Raw genomic sequence first — 21123 nt, forward strand, 5'->3', positions numbered from 1 at the left:
GACCTGCACAAGGCTGGGATGGGCTACAGGACAATAGGCAAGCAGCTTGGTGAGAAGGCAACAACTTTTGGTACAATTATTAGAATATGGAAGAAGTTCAAGATGACGGTCTATCTCCCTCAGTCTGGGGCTCCATGCAAGATCTCACCTCGTGGGGCATCAATGATCATGAGGAAGGTGAGGGATCAGCCCAGAACTACACGGCAGGACCTGGTCAATGACCTGAAGAGAGCTGGGACCACAGTCTCAAAGAAAACCATTAGTAACACACTACGCCTGCATGGATTAAAATCCTGCAGCACACGCAAGGTCCCCCTGCTCAAGCCAGCGCATGTCCAGGCCCATCTGAAGTTTGCCAATGACCATCTGGATGATCCAGAGGAGGAATGGGAGAAGGTCATGTGGTCTGATGAGACAAAAATAGAGCTTTTTGGTCTAAACTCCACTCGCCATGTTTGGAGGAAGAAGAAGGATGAGTACAACCCCAAGAACACAATCCCAACCGTGAAGCATGGAGGTGAAAACATAATTCTTTGGGGATGCTTTTCTGCAAAGAGGACAGGACGACTGCACCGTATTGATGGGAGGATGGATGGGGCCATGTATCGGGAGATCTTGGCCAACAACCTCTTTCCCTCGGTAAGAGCATTGAAGATGGGTCGTGTGCTGGGTCTTCCAGCATGACAACGACCCGAAACACACAGCCAGGGCAACTAAGGAGTGGCTCCGTAAGAAGCATCACAAGGTCCTGGAGTGGCCTAGCCAGTCTCCAGACCGGAACCCAATAGAAAATCTTTGGAGGGAACTGAAAGTCCGTATTGCCCAGCAACAGCCCCGAAACCTGAAGGATCTGGAGAAGGTCTGTATGGAGGAGTGGGCCACAATCCCTGTTGCAGTGTGTGCAAACCTGGTCAAGAACTACAGGAAACTTATGATCTCTGTAATTGCAAACAAAGGTTTCTGTACCAAATATCAAGGTCTGCTTTTCTAATGTATCAATACTTATGTCATGCAATAAAATGCAAATTAATTACTTAAAAATCATACAATGTGATTTTCTGTTTTTTTGTTTTAGATTCTGTCACTCACAGTTGAAGTGTACCTATGATAAAAATTACAGACTTCTACATGCTTTGTAAGTGGGAAAACCTGCAAAATCGGCAGTGTATCAAATACTTGTTCTCCCCACTGTATCATACAATCCCAACTCATAACAACACTTAAGATTTTTATTGTAATTGACAATATTCTTCTACTTAAGCTAGCAGAGGCATTCGGCTTCATTGACCAAACATTGCAGAGGATGTTTAGTGGCATAGTACAATGTGAGATGAGATGTGCACTCCACTTGTAAAATAAAACAAGCAGTCAGGGAAACGTCAGCGACTGGCAGAATTTTTCAAGTCACTCGTGAGGATTATCCCAATTTACGATTATCCCGATTGTGGAATTTCACCACGATTTAATAATCGTGAGTATTTTCCATCGCGATTAGTACTAACATCGTCTATCCTCCCATCCCTAACCTGAGCGCTTTTTGAGAGCTCCGATAAGTAACATTAGGTTTGGCATCACTAGACATGGCAGCATTTGTGGTGAAAGATTTAAAAACTAAAATGACTTGCTCTGCGCACAAACAAGTCACCACATTTGTCTATTTAGGTCATACTCATTAGCACAGGTTATTGTGATGTTAAAGCATACATTGTGGTTTACTGTTGTGTGACTGAGTTAACTTTAGCCTTCTTGCTAGCTAGCCTTAACATTACTTAACTGTTAATACCGTTGCCTGTATGTCCTGGTCCTGTGAATGCATGAAATGAATCAAATTCCAGAATCTATAAAAAAATGTAGTAGATGTAACTTCAAGGATTAAAACATGATAATTGAACTTATGTGGAAAGATCATATCAGTTATAGATTATTATTCAAATTATTATACTAAAAAAAGTATCGGCAATTCAAGTTGTTTATTTGTAATCTCCAAATCCTCTTATTTCATTCAATGGCCTTTGAGCCCTGGCATGTGTCCTTGGTGTCCTAAAAAATTTTGTGACACCAAAGACAAATGGCCTTTTCCTTCAGATGACGAAATTCCAAGCCTGGCTACAGTCATCCTTTCTTTTCAGCAACTTGTCAGAGCTAAGGATGGCGGACACTATTCTTCTGCTCTCCATCTGTCCTGCGCTCCCTGTTCTCCTCTCTTCAATGAAAATGACTCAGGCCGTTGGTAGGAAACAAACACCTTAGGCCATGGGCTTCTGTACCTTTGCTGCAGTCGTGGTTATATACTGTTGTTTCATCTAAATTGCTTGACATTTGCCTTTTGTCTACTCCTCGATGTAAAAATGAATCCCAGAGTTTTTTCATCACCAACTGTATGCTTGATTTATTGCTTCAGTAAATGTAATTTAATTTCATGTTTGTTTTTTTATGTCACAGAAAGAAGAAAATTGCTACACTGAGATAATACAGTGCAGGGATGGCCAGGTGCTAGCAGTCAGCATAAATGGCATTGATTGAGCTGGAAACAGATGGAAAACCTGGGGTTCTGGTCAACAGTGCTTTCATCCGCTCTCACGCTATACTGTAAGGTACAGGTTAGTCTTTATTCAGTCTGGAGAAAAGAATGTGAAAGAAACAGACGTTCATTGGGAATACATTTTATTAGTAATAATAATCTGCCAAATATACAGCAATTTTTTTTATCAGTCTACATATTCATAGGTCATTTACAAAAGTAGTAATATATCAATTTCAATCTAATCCGACATGAGAAAGAAACAGCAGATACACATCACTTTCCCCTGCATTTTATGTTACTGTATATACCAGAACAACTTTCCCCCAGGTTGGACAGACAGACAGACAGCCAGCAAAGTCAATGGGGAGGAGAGGAGACATGGGGTATTTCCAAAAAACATTCTGAAAGCACTGATGATACACTGCATATTATTCCAGACCACAGGAAGTAGCATGAAGAAGTCAAGGCTCAATGAACCCCAGGGCCTATATTCACAAAGCGTCTTATAGTAGTGCTGATCTGGGATCGTATTCATTATGCCTACCCAAACAAAATCCTATACTAGCGGTCCTATTCATCAGACCATTTGTGAATAAAGGTCCGGAAGAATAATTAAAAGCTGAAAAATATGACGAGGATTCCACAAATCAATCAAAAAAGATTATTGCAAAAATATTTGAGAGAAATTGAGTTTTTCCTATATATACATACAACAAACAGTTGCTCACATATGATTGGCTCAAGTCTAAAGACAAAATCCAGTATTGTCAAATGCCACATTTGAGTGTTTCAGTACACCTATTTCAACATTTGGGTACTAAAGAAAAAACCTTTGTGGATAAAAGGAACATCTTGTCCACACAGGGAAGTCATTGGTTAGTTCACAGCAAAGGGACAGATTTGACATATTGGCTGTATGCATTTGTTTTTCAGTGCATTATTGAACAAAAGAATAGCAGATTTTAGCAAACACAAAACAAAAACATTAAAATTAAATTGCTGCCCATTAACTATATGAAGATACAGTTTATCCATAAAATAAAAATGAAAAATGAGAAATGCATTTTTATTAATTATACAACAAATATTTTACAAATCGCTGTGGTTCTAATGTATTACAACCAAATGAGCTGCAGAGGATGTCCATAATACAGAACCATCTTAGAGGTACCTCATTAAACATCGGTCAGACATAGTTAATCTATAAACACAATGTAGCATTATGTTATGAAATATTTAATGTGCTTGAATGTTACAAATCTTCATGAAGATAAATACTCTAATCATTAACACCTTTAATCTCTAATTCAGAGAATTTTTCTAAAAGAAACAATGCTCTGTTGCAAAATGCTATAGCGGTTCACTTGCTAAGGAGTTGTTAGAACTACAACACATTGAAGAAATTGAGTAGATGAAAAAAATTACAATTAAAGCTGCCAGAATGATACAAGTTTGAAATGAATATGGAGTACAAAGAAATAAGGCAGTAATAAGAGTAAAATATCTTTAAAAGACTGTAAACATCTCTCAAGGGTTCTTCCTCATTACCATTTCAAATACTGTATGTCCTAAAACATCAGGTTTATTACCTACAAGCATATTGTCCCAAATCATTTATTGTCTTTTGGTATTACTTTAAGTATGCATGGACATGTAGCATTGACTGCATATCTAAGAAAAAGTCTGCATATCCTTTGTTAAAAGAACTAATCAAAAACATTCTATAGCTATCAGGATTAAGAAAAGAAAAAAAGATAATATCTTGATAGAAAGATCACACTACGGAAGCACTGCCAATGTCAGACTGCTGACAACAACACAAGGACTTAATCCACTTCCAGGCTCTGCATCTCTACCCAAAATGTGTTGCCATGATCAGTATTTCAGATTCTATTCCACAGAACAGGAATCAGAACGTCAACAAACGCTGCATCTCTTCCTGGTCAGTTTGTTAATTAATTGTGATCACAGCGGCGTATTGCATTTCTAAATAGACCATGATACAGAGTGTACAAGCGGGCAGAGGGGGGACACTGCGTGTCATCTTAGTCGCTCCGCTACATGAACTGTGCAGCGTCCGTCAACAGAATGGGATCTGATCATTTACAAGGAACTTTATTTGGGTGAGCAGATTTGGTCACCTATCATTTGAACAAATCGTAGTTTTGGAGGTGCATGCATCCGGATTTATATTTCGGGGGTCATGTTGGTATTGAAACTTAATGTAGGACCTGCGGCAATTAAGGGAGATTTTTGTAATTGGCTTTTGGGATTAATATTTTGTTTAAATTCAATTACAAACAAGGCAATTTGGCAGCAAAATACACGGCTAAAGAGCATCAATTATAAAACGTAAACTTTGCTGTTAAAATATTATAAATTCCAAGAAACTACATAAAATATGGCAAGTAAAAGAGGCAAGCTTTGAACAGTGTCTCATATTTGTTGTCCAATTGACTGGGTTCAGCAAAGGGATAAAGTCCAACATGCAGAAATGTGAGCCAATAAGAGACGGTCCAGCCTTTTATTACAATAAAAAGACGGCACCAGTAGAACGCAATTTAGTGTGGGCCAAACAATTGATAAAAAATAATTACGGCAACTTTCCGGGAGAATTTAAGACAAAAGGATCAGCAATAAAACAAAGACATACGCGTAGGGAAATTATATAAAACATAAGATTAGCAAGCCAACAAAACGACGGTACTCTTTAGGGGTAATCCTTTGCGTATTACAGTATTTTACCTGAGTTAGATACCTGTTAACAGTGGTTAAAAACAAGAAGCACAGACATCGGACAAAGAGTTGTGGAGAAATGACTTCATCGATAGTGCATATAGTGCAGAGTTTTACGGGGCAAGGGGACCAGACGGGGGGGGGGGCTACAACAACTCCTTTCACACTGTAACACATATGGGTACACTTGACTAATGAAAGACAAGAAAAACCACTAGAAGAAGGTTATTGGTGAAGGATCTGCTGCAGCACCTCCAGCAAGTGTTTCAGGCCGTAGATGTAGCCTTGGTCCTGGCTTTCACTGGGGAAGACGTGGGCAAAGTCAATCATCCTCACCTCCACATCACTGGCCCTCGTCTCTGGACGCGGCACCCCCCAGCCTCTGTCCCCCACGTCCACCTCTTCTTCCAGTTGGGCTTTGACACTGTTGCCGTTGGGCTGCTCCGCCGACACCAAACCGGGGCACGTCCACGTGTTATTGTCCTCTCGGGGGTTAGGGTCTGTGGCCGTGCCGCCGGTGGCGGTGACGTTGCCGTGGTGACCCCGGGTGCAGCCCTTCCTGTGCATGGCGTACATCGTGGAGAGGCTGTAGTCGAGAGGCACGGCGACGCGGACGTTGTTGTTGTGTTCCAGTGCTTCCTCATTAGGCTCGTAGCAGGTGTCATCGGCAGGTCTGGTGGTCTCTGGGAGGCCCCTGAGGAGCTGGCCCTCGGGACTGGGAGGCGGCAGGCCTTCGTACACGAACAACAGAGAGCTAGCATAGAAGGTCAACTGGCTCTGGCCCTCAAACCATCGCAGGATGTTCTGGACCTTCAGTATACTGGCAGTGATGGCATCTTTTCTCAGACTTGTCCCATTGTAGAAGAATTTGGATAAACCTGATAGAGGGGAGAAGTAATTATTGTTGTTGTTGTTGAGGAATTCACGCTGATAAGAAATATGGTTGTCATGATTTAATCTGTTTAGACGATGCCTGGAGGTTTTTCCTAATTGATAGCAAATTTGTCTAGCGATAACAACTTTTACCTAGACCCTGAAGAAACGTACTATGAGAATGATTAAGTTATAAGGCCACAAGGGAGTGTGGTATACGGCCAATATAACATGGCTAAGAGCTGCTCTTAGACACAATGCATTGCAGAGTGCCTGGAGACGGCACTTAACCAGGGTATATTGGAAATATACCACAAACCCCTGAGATGCCTTACTGCTATTATAAACCTGTTACCAACATGATAAGAGCAGGGAAGTGATGTCATGTCATACCCCTGGGATACAGGAGCAGTAAGGTATGAGGGGGTGTGGTATGTCGATAACACTGTGCAATTTGTGACAGGATTGTTATTTTCTCTGGATCTCACCGTCTCTGATGGTGTCCTTGAGAAGGCCTCGTCCATAATGTTGATCATACGAGACATAGTCATCAGACCTCACCTTATACACCTGGAAAATTGACAGAAAGTCTGCATCAATGACAAGAAACAGTCAGATTGGAGCAAATGAGGTTGTTTTTCCTCATATGGAAGCACTGACCATCAATGCTGCAAGACTTCAAAAGGAGATGGGAAGTCTATACAAAAAACTCTCTGTGATACAAACATGGGTGGAATACTCCCCCTGGTGGAGAAATATGAAATGATATATTGTGCAGTGGTTCCATTTGTATGCATGTGTGAATTGGAAATGACAATTTTTTATATCCCAAGCTCCCTGAGACAGCCTCGGAGGGTGGGATTACAGCCACAGGATCAGCCATCATCGGCGCCGAACCTGGAGTTATTCAGGTTAACAGCTTAGCTCAGGGGCTAAGCACAATGTGCTCATTTACGTGACATAATATGATCCATCTTTTCTCTGAGTTGAACTTAGAAGTCTGTGAAGATTCGGTGACACTAATTCCAAGCCCATGATGAGTGCAGCTAAACTATTCACCAGAGGGATTCCTCCCACTATCTCTGCAATCAGGAACATCATTATCAGTAATGAGGCTCATCACTGTGGTCACACATCTGATAAGCCGCTTTTTCCATGCCTAACCCTAACCCAGAAAGCCCATGTCCCCTGGGCAAACATAAACTCTGCTCCTCAGATGCTCCATGATCAAGCCAGGCCATATCAGTGGATGACACCATAAAACATAGAATCCCCTGAGCATATAGATGTTTACTGTTTACTGTTAATCCTTTATACACACAGCGTGAGACTGAAGTATATATATTATTAAGACCCTCAGAGAGGATACCCATGGGGGCAGGAGTGCATAATGGTGATTGGGGTAATGGGAGAGGTCCTAGTCAACACATCTGTAATTAGTCAGATAGAAGCTTGCTTCATCCTGTTCTTCTGATGGCTAAGGGCTTCCTGTTCTATCCTCTAGAGTCTTCAGATACTGATACAGTTTAAATGGTATAACTACCAGTTACAAACAAGAGAATGGACAAGCAAAGAGGAGCTACATTTTCCCTGTGCACAAATACACTATCTCCGTGCAGTGTTTTATGTATGTAAATACACTGACATGCAAGGATATTTGCAGTGAGTTACGTGAGAATGCATCAGCTCAGTCTCAAGCTCCAAAAATATCCTTAACAGGTCAAGAAACCTAAACGGTGCGCAGAAGTATTTCCACAAAATGGAAAACCTGCAAAGAAATGTTTAGTGGTCTTCACAGACAGCAACACTGGCAGCCGCTTTATGTTTAGTCCACTGTGTAAATCTAAAATACTTTTTTTTTTTAAATACTCTAGTCGCAGAGGCCAATCAATTATATTACAATTAACCATTGGCTGGCTTTGGCCCTTGGGGTCGAGATGAGGACTTTGCTCTTCGGTAAGTCATTATGTGAAGATACAATAATGGTTTGTTGGTTTTGTGTGATTCATTGGACAGTGGCGACCAACCCTTTGTTCAAACAGAGCTTGTGAATGGACCTGAATGAGGTTTGCAACTCTTCCCACAGACAACAACCTAACCCTATGAGGCGCTGAGCCAGTCAGACAGGAACAGGAAAGTGTGGGTTTTGAATGTGAAGTTACTAATGTGATGCATCAAAGCGATAGTCTCTTTTTTAATTTTAGATTACTTCTCAGTTAGTGTCACCTCTAAGACAGGCACATTTGATAAATGTAAGGCAATAAAATAAATTATACATGGTTATTCACAAAAGAGCCAGTGTTCTAGCAAAACCTAAGGTGCCTTGAGAACCACAAGTGTTTTTTAGATTTAAAAAAAGCCAACCAGAAGTCACACTTCTACACTGACAGCAAAATTAAGACACTGTCCACCAAAACACAATGATCTTGGAATTGTCCTTCAAGTTTCTAAACCTGCTATTCTGGTTTGGCATGTTCATTAACTACTGTACCTATTGATAACGTGTACATTTAGCGCTCTTAAGTTGTAGGTTTTGTACATTGCTGTATTCGTTTTCAAGTTCTTGAGGGGTTCTATAGGTGTCGATCAGCGAAGCAGTAAAACCTTATGTTTTTTGGTGTTGATTATTTTTTTTTAAATATGAGATTTTAGTGAATATTCTGAATGAATGACCAAGAGGATAAACAGCAAATATTTTTTTTTTTCACAGGCTGGTTTGCAGAATTTACCACAGGTGCCAATATTAGTGAAGGGCACAGCACTTGTCTCATAGTTGCCATTCTGTATGATCTGTTAGTTGTGATGTTATATTGCATGATCTAAATACAAATGTAATTCTCTCATTGGAAAAAACATCTTAATCTTAATTATTATACACAGTTTTAAAATAATTTAAGACTGTCTAAACAAAAAGCTTTTAATCCTTGAAATATAATCCTTGACTATATTTCAGTTATGCATTTGTTAGTCATTTGGAAAAGGGTATTTTCACTTTGACACAAGAGCACAAAATCTATAGAGCTTGCGGATAGTACACAAGTGCCAAAAATACTTACTGTACAATACAACTAACCAGTTAAAGAACCCAAGGTCAGACCAAAGTCTGAGCAGTGACTTTAATCCAGACTCAAATATCCTGCTATCATTTAATGTTCTTTTCTCATACCTCTGAATAATTGATTAAAGTGTAAAAATGGCCTAAGGTACTAACACCCAGGTTTCAAATAGCCCTTCTCATTAACATGAATGGCAGTAGAAGTTGAAGGGGCCCTTTTAAACCAAGTGGGAAGGACTCATAATGAGGCTGAACAGGGAAACTCACCCTCATTCCAAGAACTAGAAAGCCAATCTCCTCCATGAGAGGGTACTTCTTGATCTGCTGGTCCCGCTTCTCTTGGGAGGCGTAGGGGTCGTAGCTTTTCTGTCCAATTTTCACATCCATAATACAGGGCTTCTGGAACCGCCGTGTCACATCCTCCAGTTTCAGATACAGCTCTGGGATGTTAATAGAGGTCAAATAAATGCATGTGTGAGATGACATTTAGAAATAAAACAACATTTGGAATGATAAGAGGCTATGTCTCACCACTAGTGGCATATTCTAGTGGCAGAACAGAACCCTATGTATTCTGTACATTTAATAGCTAGAAAACTTTGCTGTGAAGTGTTTTTGAATGGTGTGGGATTTGCCTTTTTGATTGTAATGCGTAAGATTTCATGGGTACTGGCCTTGGTACATGTTCAAATACAGAAATAAAGGAACCCTCCGGGAATGTCTACCCATTGTACTTTAAGATTATTTAGTCCCAGAAAAATAAATCTTTTTTAACCACAACTGATATTTTAGATGGAGTGAGGTTGATTTCCTGATTTCTGCTTTTCAACCACCAACCCTAGGAAAAACATTTTAAACAGCACTTGGATTGTATCATGTTTGAGAAATTTCTAGGTGATTGAAATTTATTGCAAGATACAAATGGGCGTCCAACCCACATTAATATGAAAAAAGTGCATTACAATTTGTGTATAGTCACGATATAATCGAGAGCCATTGGACATCTTTCAGTGATATTCCTTATCAGCAGATGGCCAGCTTTTTGTCCACTTTCTTTTTTAAATCCTCAACAGATCTCTAGCTAGCTACCTCATCAAGATTGAGGTCAGGTTAAAACTTTTTCAGAAGTGAACCACAAGTTTAAACCGGAGTAGGGTACACCACTGATGCCAAAAGAGCACTTTTTTTGTGCTTGCTTATAGTTAGTAAAACCAATTACAGAACATTACATTGGTATGAGATGCTCTTAGACCAATGTTGTGGTATTTTAAAACACACAAGTGTTTAAAAAAAGAACAGATTATACAGATACCACGAAGTTCACATTTTCTTGAGATGTTTTATTTGATTAGATAAATGTATCACTGCTAATATTTGTAATTAGTACATTAAATCGGTTAGTTATGGTGAAACTCCCGAAGTGTCCAGTTTCTTCTTAAATGGCTACAAGACTGCATTAGACAGTTCTGTCTGTCCAAGGTTGTCTGTCAGCTGCTCTTGGTACCACAGTTCAGAAAAGCTACTATGCAGCTTCTGCCCTTAGCCAATCATTTTCAAAGGCAGCTGCAAGCAAGATTTCTCCCTGCAGATTTGGATGATTAAAACTTTTGTCAAATATTATTTATTGAGCAGAATCAAAATCCTCTTAATCCACCAAACAGCCTACAATTCTACATACCCGGAATTTGAATGAAGTGAGATGGTGCTGCCGTCAACAATATATACAAACAGAACACGCCATGAAAACAAACCTCTGGAGTACAGTCTGAATCATCAGGTCTTTGAGTGAAAACAGCTCACTTTCGAGAGGAACAAGCTAGTAAGCGGAGGTGTGCATTACATATTCAAATTGATGGAACGCATTAAGTAAATATGCAAGAACATCCAAGACATGAAGAAAAAATGTATAATAAGCGGCTAGCACAAACACTGACTACCTGTATGACTATGGACACATGGCCCATGTAGCTCAGATGGTAGAGCATGGTGCGTACAGCGGCAAGAGGATGGGTATGATTCACACAGGGAGGCAAAAACAAAGTTTCATAATGTATGCACTCAACTATATACGCTTGGGAGTGGCTAGAAACAGTGCCAGTAACTAGTAGCACCAAGACGCGGTCTGCCAAAACCAACCCCTTGCATGGTTATGGGCAGATGATGACATAACCCAAGTTAATTGTTTTGTGCTTTTTAGGCATGATCGGCATAATTCATAAGGCTAATGTTTGTATGTGTATTGCAGTTATATTTCCCCATTTTATGATAACGTTTGTTAGTTCTGTAGATTGGGTTCACATACTCATAGCTTAGACCTGGCAGCCCCTTCGACACAAAATGTTTTGGATACTGTAGTAATGTCCTCATCCCAACAAGTTACTTCCTGGTTTGATAAAAGGCAATTTTAACACTTATTTGAATTACTTGAACAATTTTAGGGCGACTAGCAATTTGCTGTGGACTTGCGGAGACAAGATGTGGAACATTCTTGTATGGATTTATTATAGGCCTGTGTTTACCATTAGGAGATTCAGGCGAGGACCAGGTGCCAAAATATTTGGGAAGGTGATGCTGGAGGTCCATCAGACAGGGGTCGCTGCAGTCATCAGCATATACCTGGGATGCAAAGGAAAACCTTGGTGAAGAATCATATGAAGTCATTGAAGGAACTACTCACCATCTCCATGTCGCAATTTCATTGTCTTTATTGATTAGGGTGTGGTCTAAATGTCTTCCATGCAGTACAATTATTTAATATTCACTAGAGAGTATTTCCAAAGCAAATGTTTCATTCATATGGACATTCAATCTCCATTACCAATACGAGAGTATGTGGTGCCAGTGGAAATCTTGGATAATGCACTGGCTAAATGTTGTTGCCATGTATGCTTAGGCAAACACCATTCTTAAGCGCTTAAATAAACAGATAGCCTACTGGTTTATATGCGGAGTGTGTGCTGACCTTGCCTGCTGAGTTAATAGAGAAGTTGCATTACCTCACCCAGTATTGCCAAAACAAACACCCCCAGAGCCTCTTGAAGGGGACAGACTGCTAGGCTTATTTAAGAGCATCTTATGGGTGATTGAACAATAGAGTTCAGGACTAACCACTCACTAATTTAATATTTTAATAAACAAATGTCATCAATTTTAATATGACACAAGTTCAAACTGACATGGGAAATGATTTCCCAAGTACGCAAGTATCATTGTAGAAAGTGATGTTGGTGATACCAGGAAGGTAGCACATAAAACCAACCTGTGACTGATTCTAGTTGCCTACTGTGTAACTGATCAAACAGAACATATAAAGTAATTATAATCTCAGATGGTCTTTTTCTTTTTTTGTGTAAAAATATATGGATAGTTACCATGCTGTAGAACTGCATCTCCCTGGGACCTCTGGGGGGAGGCTGGAGCTGTTTGAGTACTGTCCCATCAGGATGTTGCAATATACCTGTTAAAACAGAATGTGTGGACCATTCTGACAATTAGCAAAGGTGTAGCTATGGTAGAAGCACAAAACATAAATATATCCTTCCTTCCAGGAAAATCATCACTGATCAGACATAACTGGGTTGAATAATTCCCACAGAATGTCTTAGTCAGCTCTAGATTTCACAACAGAGTGAATTCATATGAAACCAAGTATAAAATAACACAATATAGGAGAAATACATTATGGGCTTTCTCAGTCCTACTATAAGACACTATAATGTATCTGTAGGTGCTATTGAGTAAACATTGATGTCAAATGAAGTATTAAAGCTTACTCTGTTATGAGTGTTATTTTGATTTTAATGAAAATATATACATTGATCCATAAATAGATATAAAACATGCATGAATATTGAAAAATTATGATCTGTGATCTGGCTAATTTTGAAATAATGTTAAACTTATATACTGCATGAAACATCAAGTTTGATACATACTGTTTGATGTACCATATCAAAATAAAGAGTGAAATCACTGTTTCTTTGAAAATGACGGCCAATTGTGAACAGATATATTGATAAAAGACATTTTTCATGTTTGTTTTTTAATCCTGGTTTTGTATGGAATCGATCCATATCCAAATCAATCATCCAACCATGTTAGATAAGATGAAGTGAAGTTGCTTCAAGAAGTATTCAGACAGAACCAAATAGTTTGCTGATTGTGAACCAAAAGTACCTTGAAGAGTAAAGGTTAACTTGTGTTGAACATGAAGTCATAAAACGATGCACTTTATCAAAAACCCCAGGGCACCAGTAACCTATGAAGTCTGACACTATACACCCTCTGTGAGACTTTGTTCTAATATTAGATAAGAGTGGGAAAAAATGAATAGGACTACTCTCCGCTTTCAGAGATATCAACTGAAATTTGACAGGAACAGCTTGAACCTTACAACTGACACTGGTTAAAATAGTGAGACTGAAACCCGGGAAGAAAGCACGTTTTGGTACTTTACATCATTTGCTGCACAGAGGTTATACATGTGTCAAGAGACTTAAGTCTTAAATGACCTAAATAAATGTCTGACACCCATTCCCCGCTAAAGGCAGAATCCAACTGAAAGACTCTTAACAGAGAAAACAATAATTACATCAAACTGACACAGGCGCTCTGTCACTCTCTTCAAGGATAGAAACAATACAATGGTTCTTCTCACTCCTGATTGTTCAGTTTTCATCTAAGGAAAGTGTTAAGGCATTGGATTTGCATTTTGACCTTAGCCAGGCCTCATCTGTAGGTTATTCTGAACAGGACATAGATCCAGCTCACCCAAAACATTGGAATGCACATCACTAGCCTTGAGTAAAGGCGAAGGTGGGAACATACTAAGGACATGGTCAAGAAGTGCGCTGCTAGCTAATTAGCTTGCTGGTTGCAGTGTGTTTTGTGAATTTTGACTGCCAGCTAATTCAATAGCTAGCAATCAGCATGGATGGATAGCAATTATAAATTATTGTGGAAGTATTTTCTTGCAAGTGATCAATCGACTTACAAAAACGAATAGGACACGTAAATAGTGCAACAATGTAAGGGTAGCGTTTCTCATTGTAAAATCGCAAAGAGTTTGGGGATCTCATCATCTACAGTACATAATGTTATTAAAATATTCAGAGAATCCAGAGAAATCTCTGTACGCAAGGGAGAAGGTCCAATATTGGATGGCCGTGATCTTCGGCCCCTCGGGCAGCACTGCATTAAAAACAGACACGATTCTGTTCTGGAAAACACTGCATGGGCTCAGGAACACTTCCAAAAACTATTGTCTGTGAAGACGTTATGTCACTTGCATCCACAAATGCAAGTTAAAACTCTACCATGAAAAGAAACCGTATGTAAACAAGAAATGCCACCGCCTTATCTGGGCCTGAGCTCCTTTAAGATGGACTGAGACGAAGTAGAAAACCTGTGGTCTGATGAATAAACTTTTGAAATTATTTTGGGGAATCATGGACACAGCGTCCTCTGGGCTAAAGAGTAGAGGGACCATCCATCTTCTTGTCAGCGCACAATTCAAAAGTCAGCATCCATGATGGTATGGGGTTGCATTAGTGCACATGGCATGGGTGACCTGCAGATCTGTGAATGCACGATTAATGCTTAACAACATATGTATTTTACAGGGATCGAAGGCCCTGCATATTCCACCAGGAGAATTCCAAACCACATTCTGCACCTATTAACAGCATGGCTCCATAGTAAAATAGTCTGGGTGCTAAACTGGCCTGCCTGCAGTCCAGACCTGTCATCCTTTGAAAACATTTGGCACGTTATAAAACAAAAAATACAACAAAGGAGACCCCAAACTGATGAGCAGCTGAAATCCTGTATCAAGCAACAATGGGGAAACATTTCACTTTCTAAACTATAGTAAATGGTCTCAGTTCCCAAATGCTTACAGAGTATTGTTAAAAGAAGAGGTGATACCACACAGTGGTAAACATGCCCCTGTCTTGCTGGCATAAAATTCAAAATGTGCATGTATTTTTCCAAAAAAATCTCTATTTCCACATTTGATATGTTGTCTTTGTACTATTTTCAATTAAACATAGGGATAAATGATTTTCCTATCATTGCATTCGGTTTTCATCTGCATTTTATGCAGCGTTCCAACTTCCTTCGAAACAGGTTTGTAGTTTCATTTGAGTGCAAATGACAAATTCTCACAACTAAATCAGATGGATAAGGCAACCAGACCCTCTGAGCAAGCAGCTTGTTACAGCAAGTAGCAGCATGTCTTTTAACATGACTCGCTTCTCTTCACACTTAATATTTGTCCTATAATTTGGAACTTATAATGCTTCTACAATTACTACTCTTCTAAATTGTCTCTGTAAAGTCAACTTCCATCATAGTTTTGATCTACAATAGTCATAGGCAGTATCCTGTTTTACATCCTTCCTTGAAGGATGTGATTTGTTAGACTTTTATCAAAGTAATTTAGTGTCTTTAAATTGTGTTCTAATTACAATTGTCTTGGAAAATAAATTCTGGAAAAAAACTAAAACAGCGTGGATACATTCTTTATATTTCTTTATACTTCTAAACTATACTGTGTAGGACAATAATTAATTGCACACCTACAGTTCGCAGAGCAGACACTTCCTAACTGACACATGGTAGAGAGCACAAATATTGCCCAACAGGATCTTGCTAGCTCATGCTTGGCGCTGTGTACCTTCTTTCCACGAATCTGCCCAATCAGCCTCAGTAGCCTCCCACTGGAAACAAGAACTCTAGGGCTACCTTCGGTTAGCTAAAAAATATTGTATTTTAAAGATGTGTAAAATTATTTACAATTGAAATATATTATTTTATTATGTGTCTGCTCAAAAAATGACTGCTCAAAAACATTAAGGAAACACTTAAATCACACATCGGGTCTCGATGAATGAAATATATTAAAGATCAAAATCTTTACTGTACATTGTGTAATTTGTGGACAACTAAATAATATTGATTATTTTGAGAGCTGCATTCAAGCTCACACCGAAAATCTAAGTAAACAATTGAAATCATAGGCTTCTTCCAACTTGCTTGTGACTCAATGTGACTCAGTAGTGTGTATGGCCCCCACATGCCTGTATGCACTCACAACAACGTATAGGCATGCTCCTGATGAGATGATGGATGGTGTCCTAGGGCATCTCCTCACAGACCTGGATCAGGGCATCAGTAAGCTCCTGGACAGGCTGTGGCACTACTTGGGAGCGTCAGATGCACCGATACATAACGTCCCAGAGGTTCTTAATTAGATTGAGGTCTGGGGAACGTGAGGGCCAGTCAATGGCATCAATGCCTTCGTCATCCAGGAACTGCCTACACACTCTGCCCACATGAAGCCAGGCATTGCTTATGATGGGTCTGAGGATTTCATCCCGGTACCTAACAGCAGTGAGGGTACCATTGGCTAGCATGTGGAGGTCTGTGTATCCCTCCAAGGATATGCCTCCCCAGACAATCACTGACCCACCACCAAACCAATCATGCTGGATGTTCACCACAGCATCTCCAAGATCTTTCACATGTCACATGCTCAGTGTGAACCTGTGAAGAGAAAGGGCCACCAGAAGAATGCCAATCAAGCTGCACGGTGCTGGGCTGTGAGCACAGGTCCCACTGACTCATGGAGTCTGTTTCTGACAGTTTGGTTAGAAACATGCACACCAGTAGCCGGCTGGAGGTAATTTTGTAGGGCTCTGGCAGTGCTCCTCCTGTTTCTCCTCGCACAAAGAAGCAGATACAGGTACTGCTGCTAGCTTGATGCCCTTCTACTGTACAGGGGGAGACAGCAAATCTTCTTGCGAGAGCACGTATGGATGTGCCATTCTGGAGGAGCTGGACTACCTGTGCCAGCTGAATGGGCTGCAGGTACCGCGTCATGCTACCAGTAGTGACAAGGACACTAGCAAAACGCAAAACAAGGGAAGATTCAGTCAAGAAGTCTAAGGAGAGAGCAATGGTCTGTGGCCACCACCTGCAAAACTATTCCCTTTTTGGGGGTTGTCTTGCTGTTGCCTCTCCAGTGCACCTGTTGTCACTCATTTGCACCAAAACAGGTGACATTGATTCACAATCACTTATGCTTCCTTACTGGACATATTGATTTCCCTGAAGTTTAATTGACTTGTTGTTATACTGGGATGATTACATGCACCCTTAATATTTTTGAGCAGTTTATATATATCAAGTGGGGGGGGTATCATAGGTGCTTTGTCTTGAATGCTATTCAGGCAGCCCCTCATTTTTAAATACTGAAGTACTATGCATTCTGCTGATCAAGGAAATTGTTATGACCTAATATTATGATCTATACATATTGAAAATACTAATAAAAAAAGATTTGTTGAAAGAGAAGCAAAAAGCTGTCATATGGCATAAGAAAACCGAATAATTCCATTATGGCTCCCTGATTTCACTGCATACTTAATTATTAGCGAAAATTGGGACCCTGGAAGAATTAGAACAGTTGGCTCAATGGGTGTTTTTGTTTAACAATATATGTTCCGTCACCTCATGTGCAGACAAAAGAGATCTGTCAATGTAGTCTTGATTCTAGGCATTTGTTTGCCTTCGTTGTCCGAGTCGTTTAGAAGTCTACTGGCTGAGAAAAAGACTGACGTCAATACAAACATCAACTGTAGAGTCCATCCTAATCTCCTTAATCACTTTATGGTTTGGGTCTGCCCGTTGCAAAAGTAAAATGCAACACATTCTATAGTCTGCAGAAATGGTAATCGGCTACATGACTCTAGGCCTTAGAAAGTGCGCAGATCATTGCTGCCAGGCTGGATTGATTCAATGTACCTAATTACTGGACTTGAATTTCTTACTGTTGCTTGCTCGTTCAGGTTTCTTGGAGGCTGGATATCTGTACGAGCACAATGTGACAACTGCTGATGTAAAGGGGGCTTCATAAAATCAATTTGATTGATTGAGTGTGGGAAAAAAGGAACTGCCCACGATCCACAGCATACCACATCATCTGTGAAATATGGCCACTGGGGTGTTAATGTTTGGGAATGTATGGCTGCCACAGTAACTGTCTCACTAGTCTACACTGATGAGGCAACTGCTGACGGAAGCAACCAACAGAATTCTGAAGTGTACAGAAACATCTTGCCTACTAAAGTAAAATATAACGCCTATAAAATTATTGGATGCCGCTAAATAATACCACAAGACAATGACCACAGAAATGCTGCCATTGCTAAAAAATGGTGTGCCAAAGAGAAAAACATTTCTAGACTTGCCAAAATTTGAGCACACTAAAGATGAGAGTTATGGTCAAAACACCTCTTCAGAAAACATAACACCACATATACTGTCCATACTGAGTTGCTGCAATGAAGCAGTGCCTTAATCCCAAATTGAATATCACAAAATATAGGGAGAAAACTGGGGAAAAGGTGAATGGATATTCTAAATGATGCAACCAATATGCGCACAGACATTCACAAGCTGAGAATGTATACTCTAACCTCATGTGAATTGTTTTATTTCAAATATAGCATAGAGCTGACATTAAAAATTATTCATTTTCCAATATTTACTTACTGAATTTCTATTTTTCCATCAAACAGCTCATATGTGAACTGGTCTAACTTGTCTAAACAGGCGTTAATTAATTGGAGGGAAAAACATACAGTTAAATTATGACTGCATCAGAACTCTAGCATTAGGCCTATTCCTTTTTAGTATGTACTCCAGTTTTTTTTTAAATATATATTGATATTGTATTTTTAAACATCTGTGTGACTATTAAGTATACATAAAAAAAAAAGGAAGTATAAATATAAATACAGAGCAAGCTGTAAAGATTGATATGACACCAATGTTAATTTTGTAGCACCTACAGATGAAACATTTAGTCTTAAATTAGGTCTAGGTAGGAACAAAATGCCAATATGCCAAATAAATTATGTTTTTAAAAACATATCAATTCATAACATATCCTTCTTCAAGAAGACAGTTAGATTCACTGAAAAAGAATCACCCTATTTAATGATTTAGGTTTATGGCTGGAAAATTGGTGAGTTTTTAGTGGACGATCAGAGGTGATAGTGCTGATAGAAGCCAAACAGGATTTCAATTGCTCAATTACAATATGAGAACAGCTGATACTACAGGCTTCCACCCAAGTCAATAAAAGCATGTCCTGAATACAGTGGTTAAGCCTATCACTGTGTTGCTTGGTCAGTTTTGTTGTCATGTTGTCTTGGAAATAAATTATCCCAGGAAGAAATGTACAGTAACCTACATTAGGCCTACTTCTGGTAGCTTTTCGGAGGTGTTGTCACTGGACAAATAAAGAGGTCTTCTGGCATGCAGATTAAGGTTAGAAAAGGAAATGCCACTCATTAGAAGTGGATGAATAACATGCACTTCTATGAAATACGAACACATATGTGAAGTTCAGTCACTGACCTACTTTATCAACGCCATACTTATGACCGGCCACCTGATGAGAGAGCGGCACACATCCGTTCAGGTGCGCTTGCGATCCTCCCTGAGCGTTCTTTTCCTTCACCGAGCCGGAGAGGCAAACACCCAGGTTAACCATAGGGCTATTGATTTCCAGTCTTCCCAAAGCTAAAGATGAGTCCATTATCTGTTGTTGATTTGACATTAGCGATTTAATGGCTTTAAAAAATAAAAAATAGGTAAGCTATAATTCACATGTTTGATATTATATAATCAGAACGACCCCCGCACGATTTCGAACAACGAGGGAAGTCTTCATCGAATTCGTGAAATTGGCTCGCGTTAAGCACCAACTCTAACCTAATATTTAGCCTACAATGTAGCGAGGCTCCAGTACCACCGCTACAATGATTTCCATTATCTTCTTCAGCAACATTAATACAGACTGGCCACATCCCACTTCCTCACAGGGGAGACGTAAACACTCCTCTCTCGAAACTGTTCTGATGACAAGACCGATATCCGTGTGCAATCTTGAAAACGTGAGTCTCTTCGACTACTTCGAGCAAGGCCGTTTCATTGGCTATGGAAAACTCATAACACTACAAACAAGCCCGGTTGTTTGCAGCTTACGTTCCCACAATGCTAAGAGACAGGCTGCTAACCGTGACATCACATCTGACGTTCAGGCACATAAACGACAAATTGTTTCCCCATCAACAATAATTACGCAAAACAATTGTTATCGGACACGCTACGGATGTACTCAAATCGTTGCAGTTATCTTTGCACTCGACATTACCCAACTTGAACGGCTGGGTTGCTATCAACATGTCATTTTGCTAGCTACCTAGTAGTCTATCCACTAACACTCGCGAGTTGCGACACTGCCCCTACTGTCGTAATTCTAGGTACCTCTGAAAAACAGCTTCAGTGCAGTGTCTATTCCATCACTGTCGTAAAATTACTACAGTTACCACACTTCTAGATTGTGCGATTGAAGAAGGGGAAAAGTCATAAAAATATCAAATAATAACCACGAATGAATATTAACCCTGCAGTTTCATTGGTTTCAGGATTGTACTATTCAGAAACATGTTTTTTCTTTCCAGTGATCTGATGTGTCATCATGTAATGACTAGAACAAATCACATTGGTCCTGTAGTGGTAATTATAAGCCGTTATCTCAGAAAATCATAATAAGCCATTTCTTGTAAGCATGCTCTGTTTGTATATATGTAATTCTAGATGTCCACTTATTGATTATAACTTTGGACATAATTATACTGTTTTAGGCCAACATTTCTCAACGTCTTTTGTTCCAGAAACCACCACATTTGCTTAAATTTAGAGTAAATGTCAATGGAATAAATACAAGTCTATAACTATTTCAAGCCTGTAACAATTTCAAGTTCATTGTCAAAATGCAAGGTGAGTAAAGTGAATGAGACACTTTTTGAGTACAGAATTGGGACACATATGCATATATATATATATATATATATATATATAT

General features: G+C 39.6%; 1 protein-coding gene across 2 annotated transcripts; it reads right to left on the reverse strand.

Moving 5' to 3' along the window:
* Nucleotides 1-2629: 2629 nt before the first annotated feature.
* ipmkb (inositol polyphosphate multikinase b) lies at nt 2630-20498 on the reverse strand. 2 transcript variants are annotated; one of them, XM_010864598.4, is made up of 6 exons: nt 19618-20498; nt 12560-12645; nt 11708-11804; nt 9456-9628; nt 6622-6703; nt 2630-6138 (listed from the first exon to the last, which is right to left on the reverse strand). In XM_010864598.4, exons 2-6 carry the CDS (start codon nt 12575-12577, stop codon nt 5486-5488), a joined length of 1023 nt encoding a protein of 340 aa, XP_010862900.1. In that variant the 5' UTR covers nt 12578-12645; nt 19618-20498; the 3' UTR covers nt 2630-5485. The 2 variants fall into 2 exon arrangements, with proteins under 2 accessions (XP_010862900.1, XP_010862893.1); XM_010864591.4 differs by having other exon boundaries at nt 19614-20498.
* Between the last annotated feature and the right edge of the window lie 625 nt (nt 20499-21123).

Source organism: Esox lucius, chromosome 5, assembly GCF_011004845.1.
Source record: "Esox lucius isolate fEsoLuc1 chromosome 5, fEsoLuc1.pri, whole genome shotgun sequence".
NCBI lineage: Eukaryota > Metazoa > Chordata > Actinopteri > Esociformes > Esocidae > Esox > Esox lucius.

Excerpts from the sequence above, each read along its gene's own strand:
- ipmkb (XM_010864591.4), bottom strand. The coding sequence starts at position 19,815 with ATGTCAAATCAACAACAGATAATGGACTCATCTTTAGCTTTGGGAAGA. Across the intron at positions 12,646-19,613 it reads GTATGGCGTTGATAAAGTAG|GTATATTGCAACATCCTGAT; the intron begins GTCAGTGACTGA and ends CTGTTTTAACAG. Across the intron at positions 6,139-6,621 it reads CAAGGACACCATCAGAGACG|GTTTATCCAAATTCTTCTAC; the intron begins GTGAGATCCAGA and ends CCCCTCTATCAG.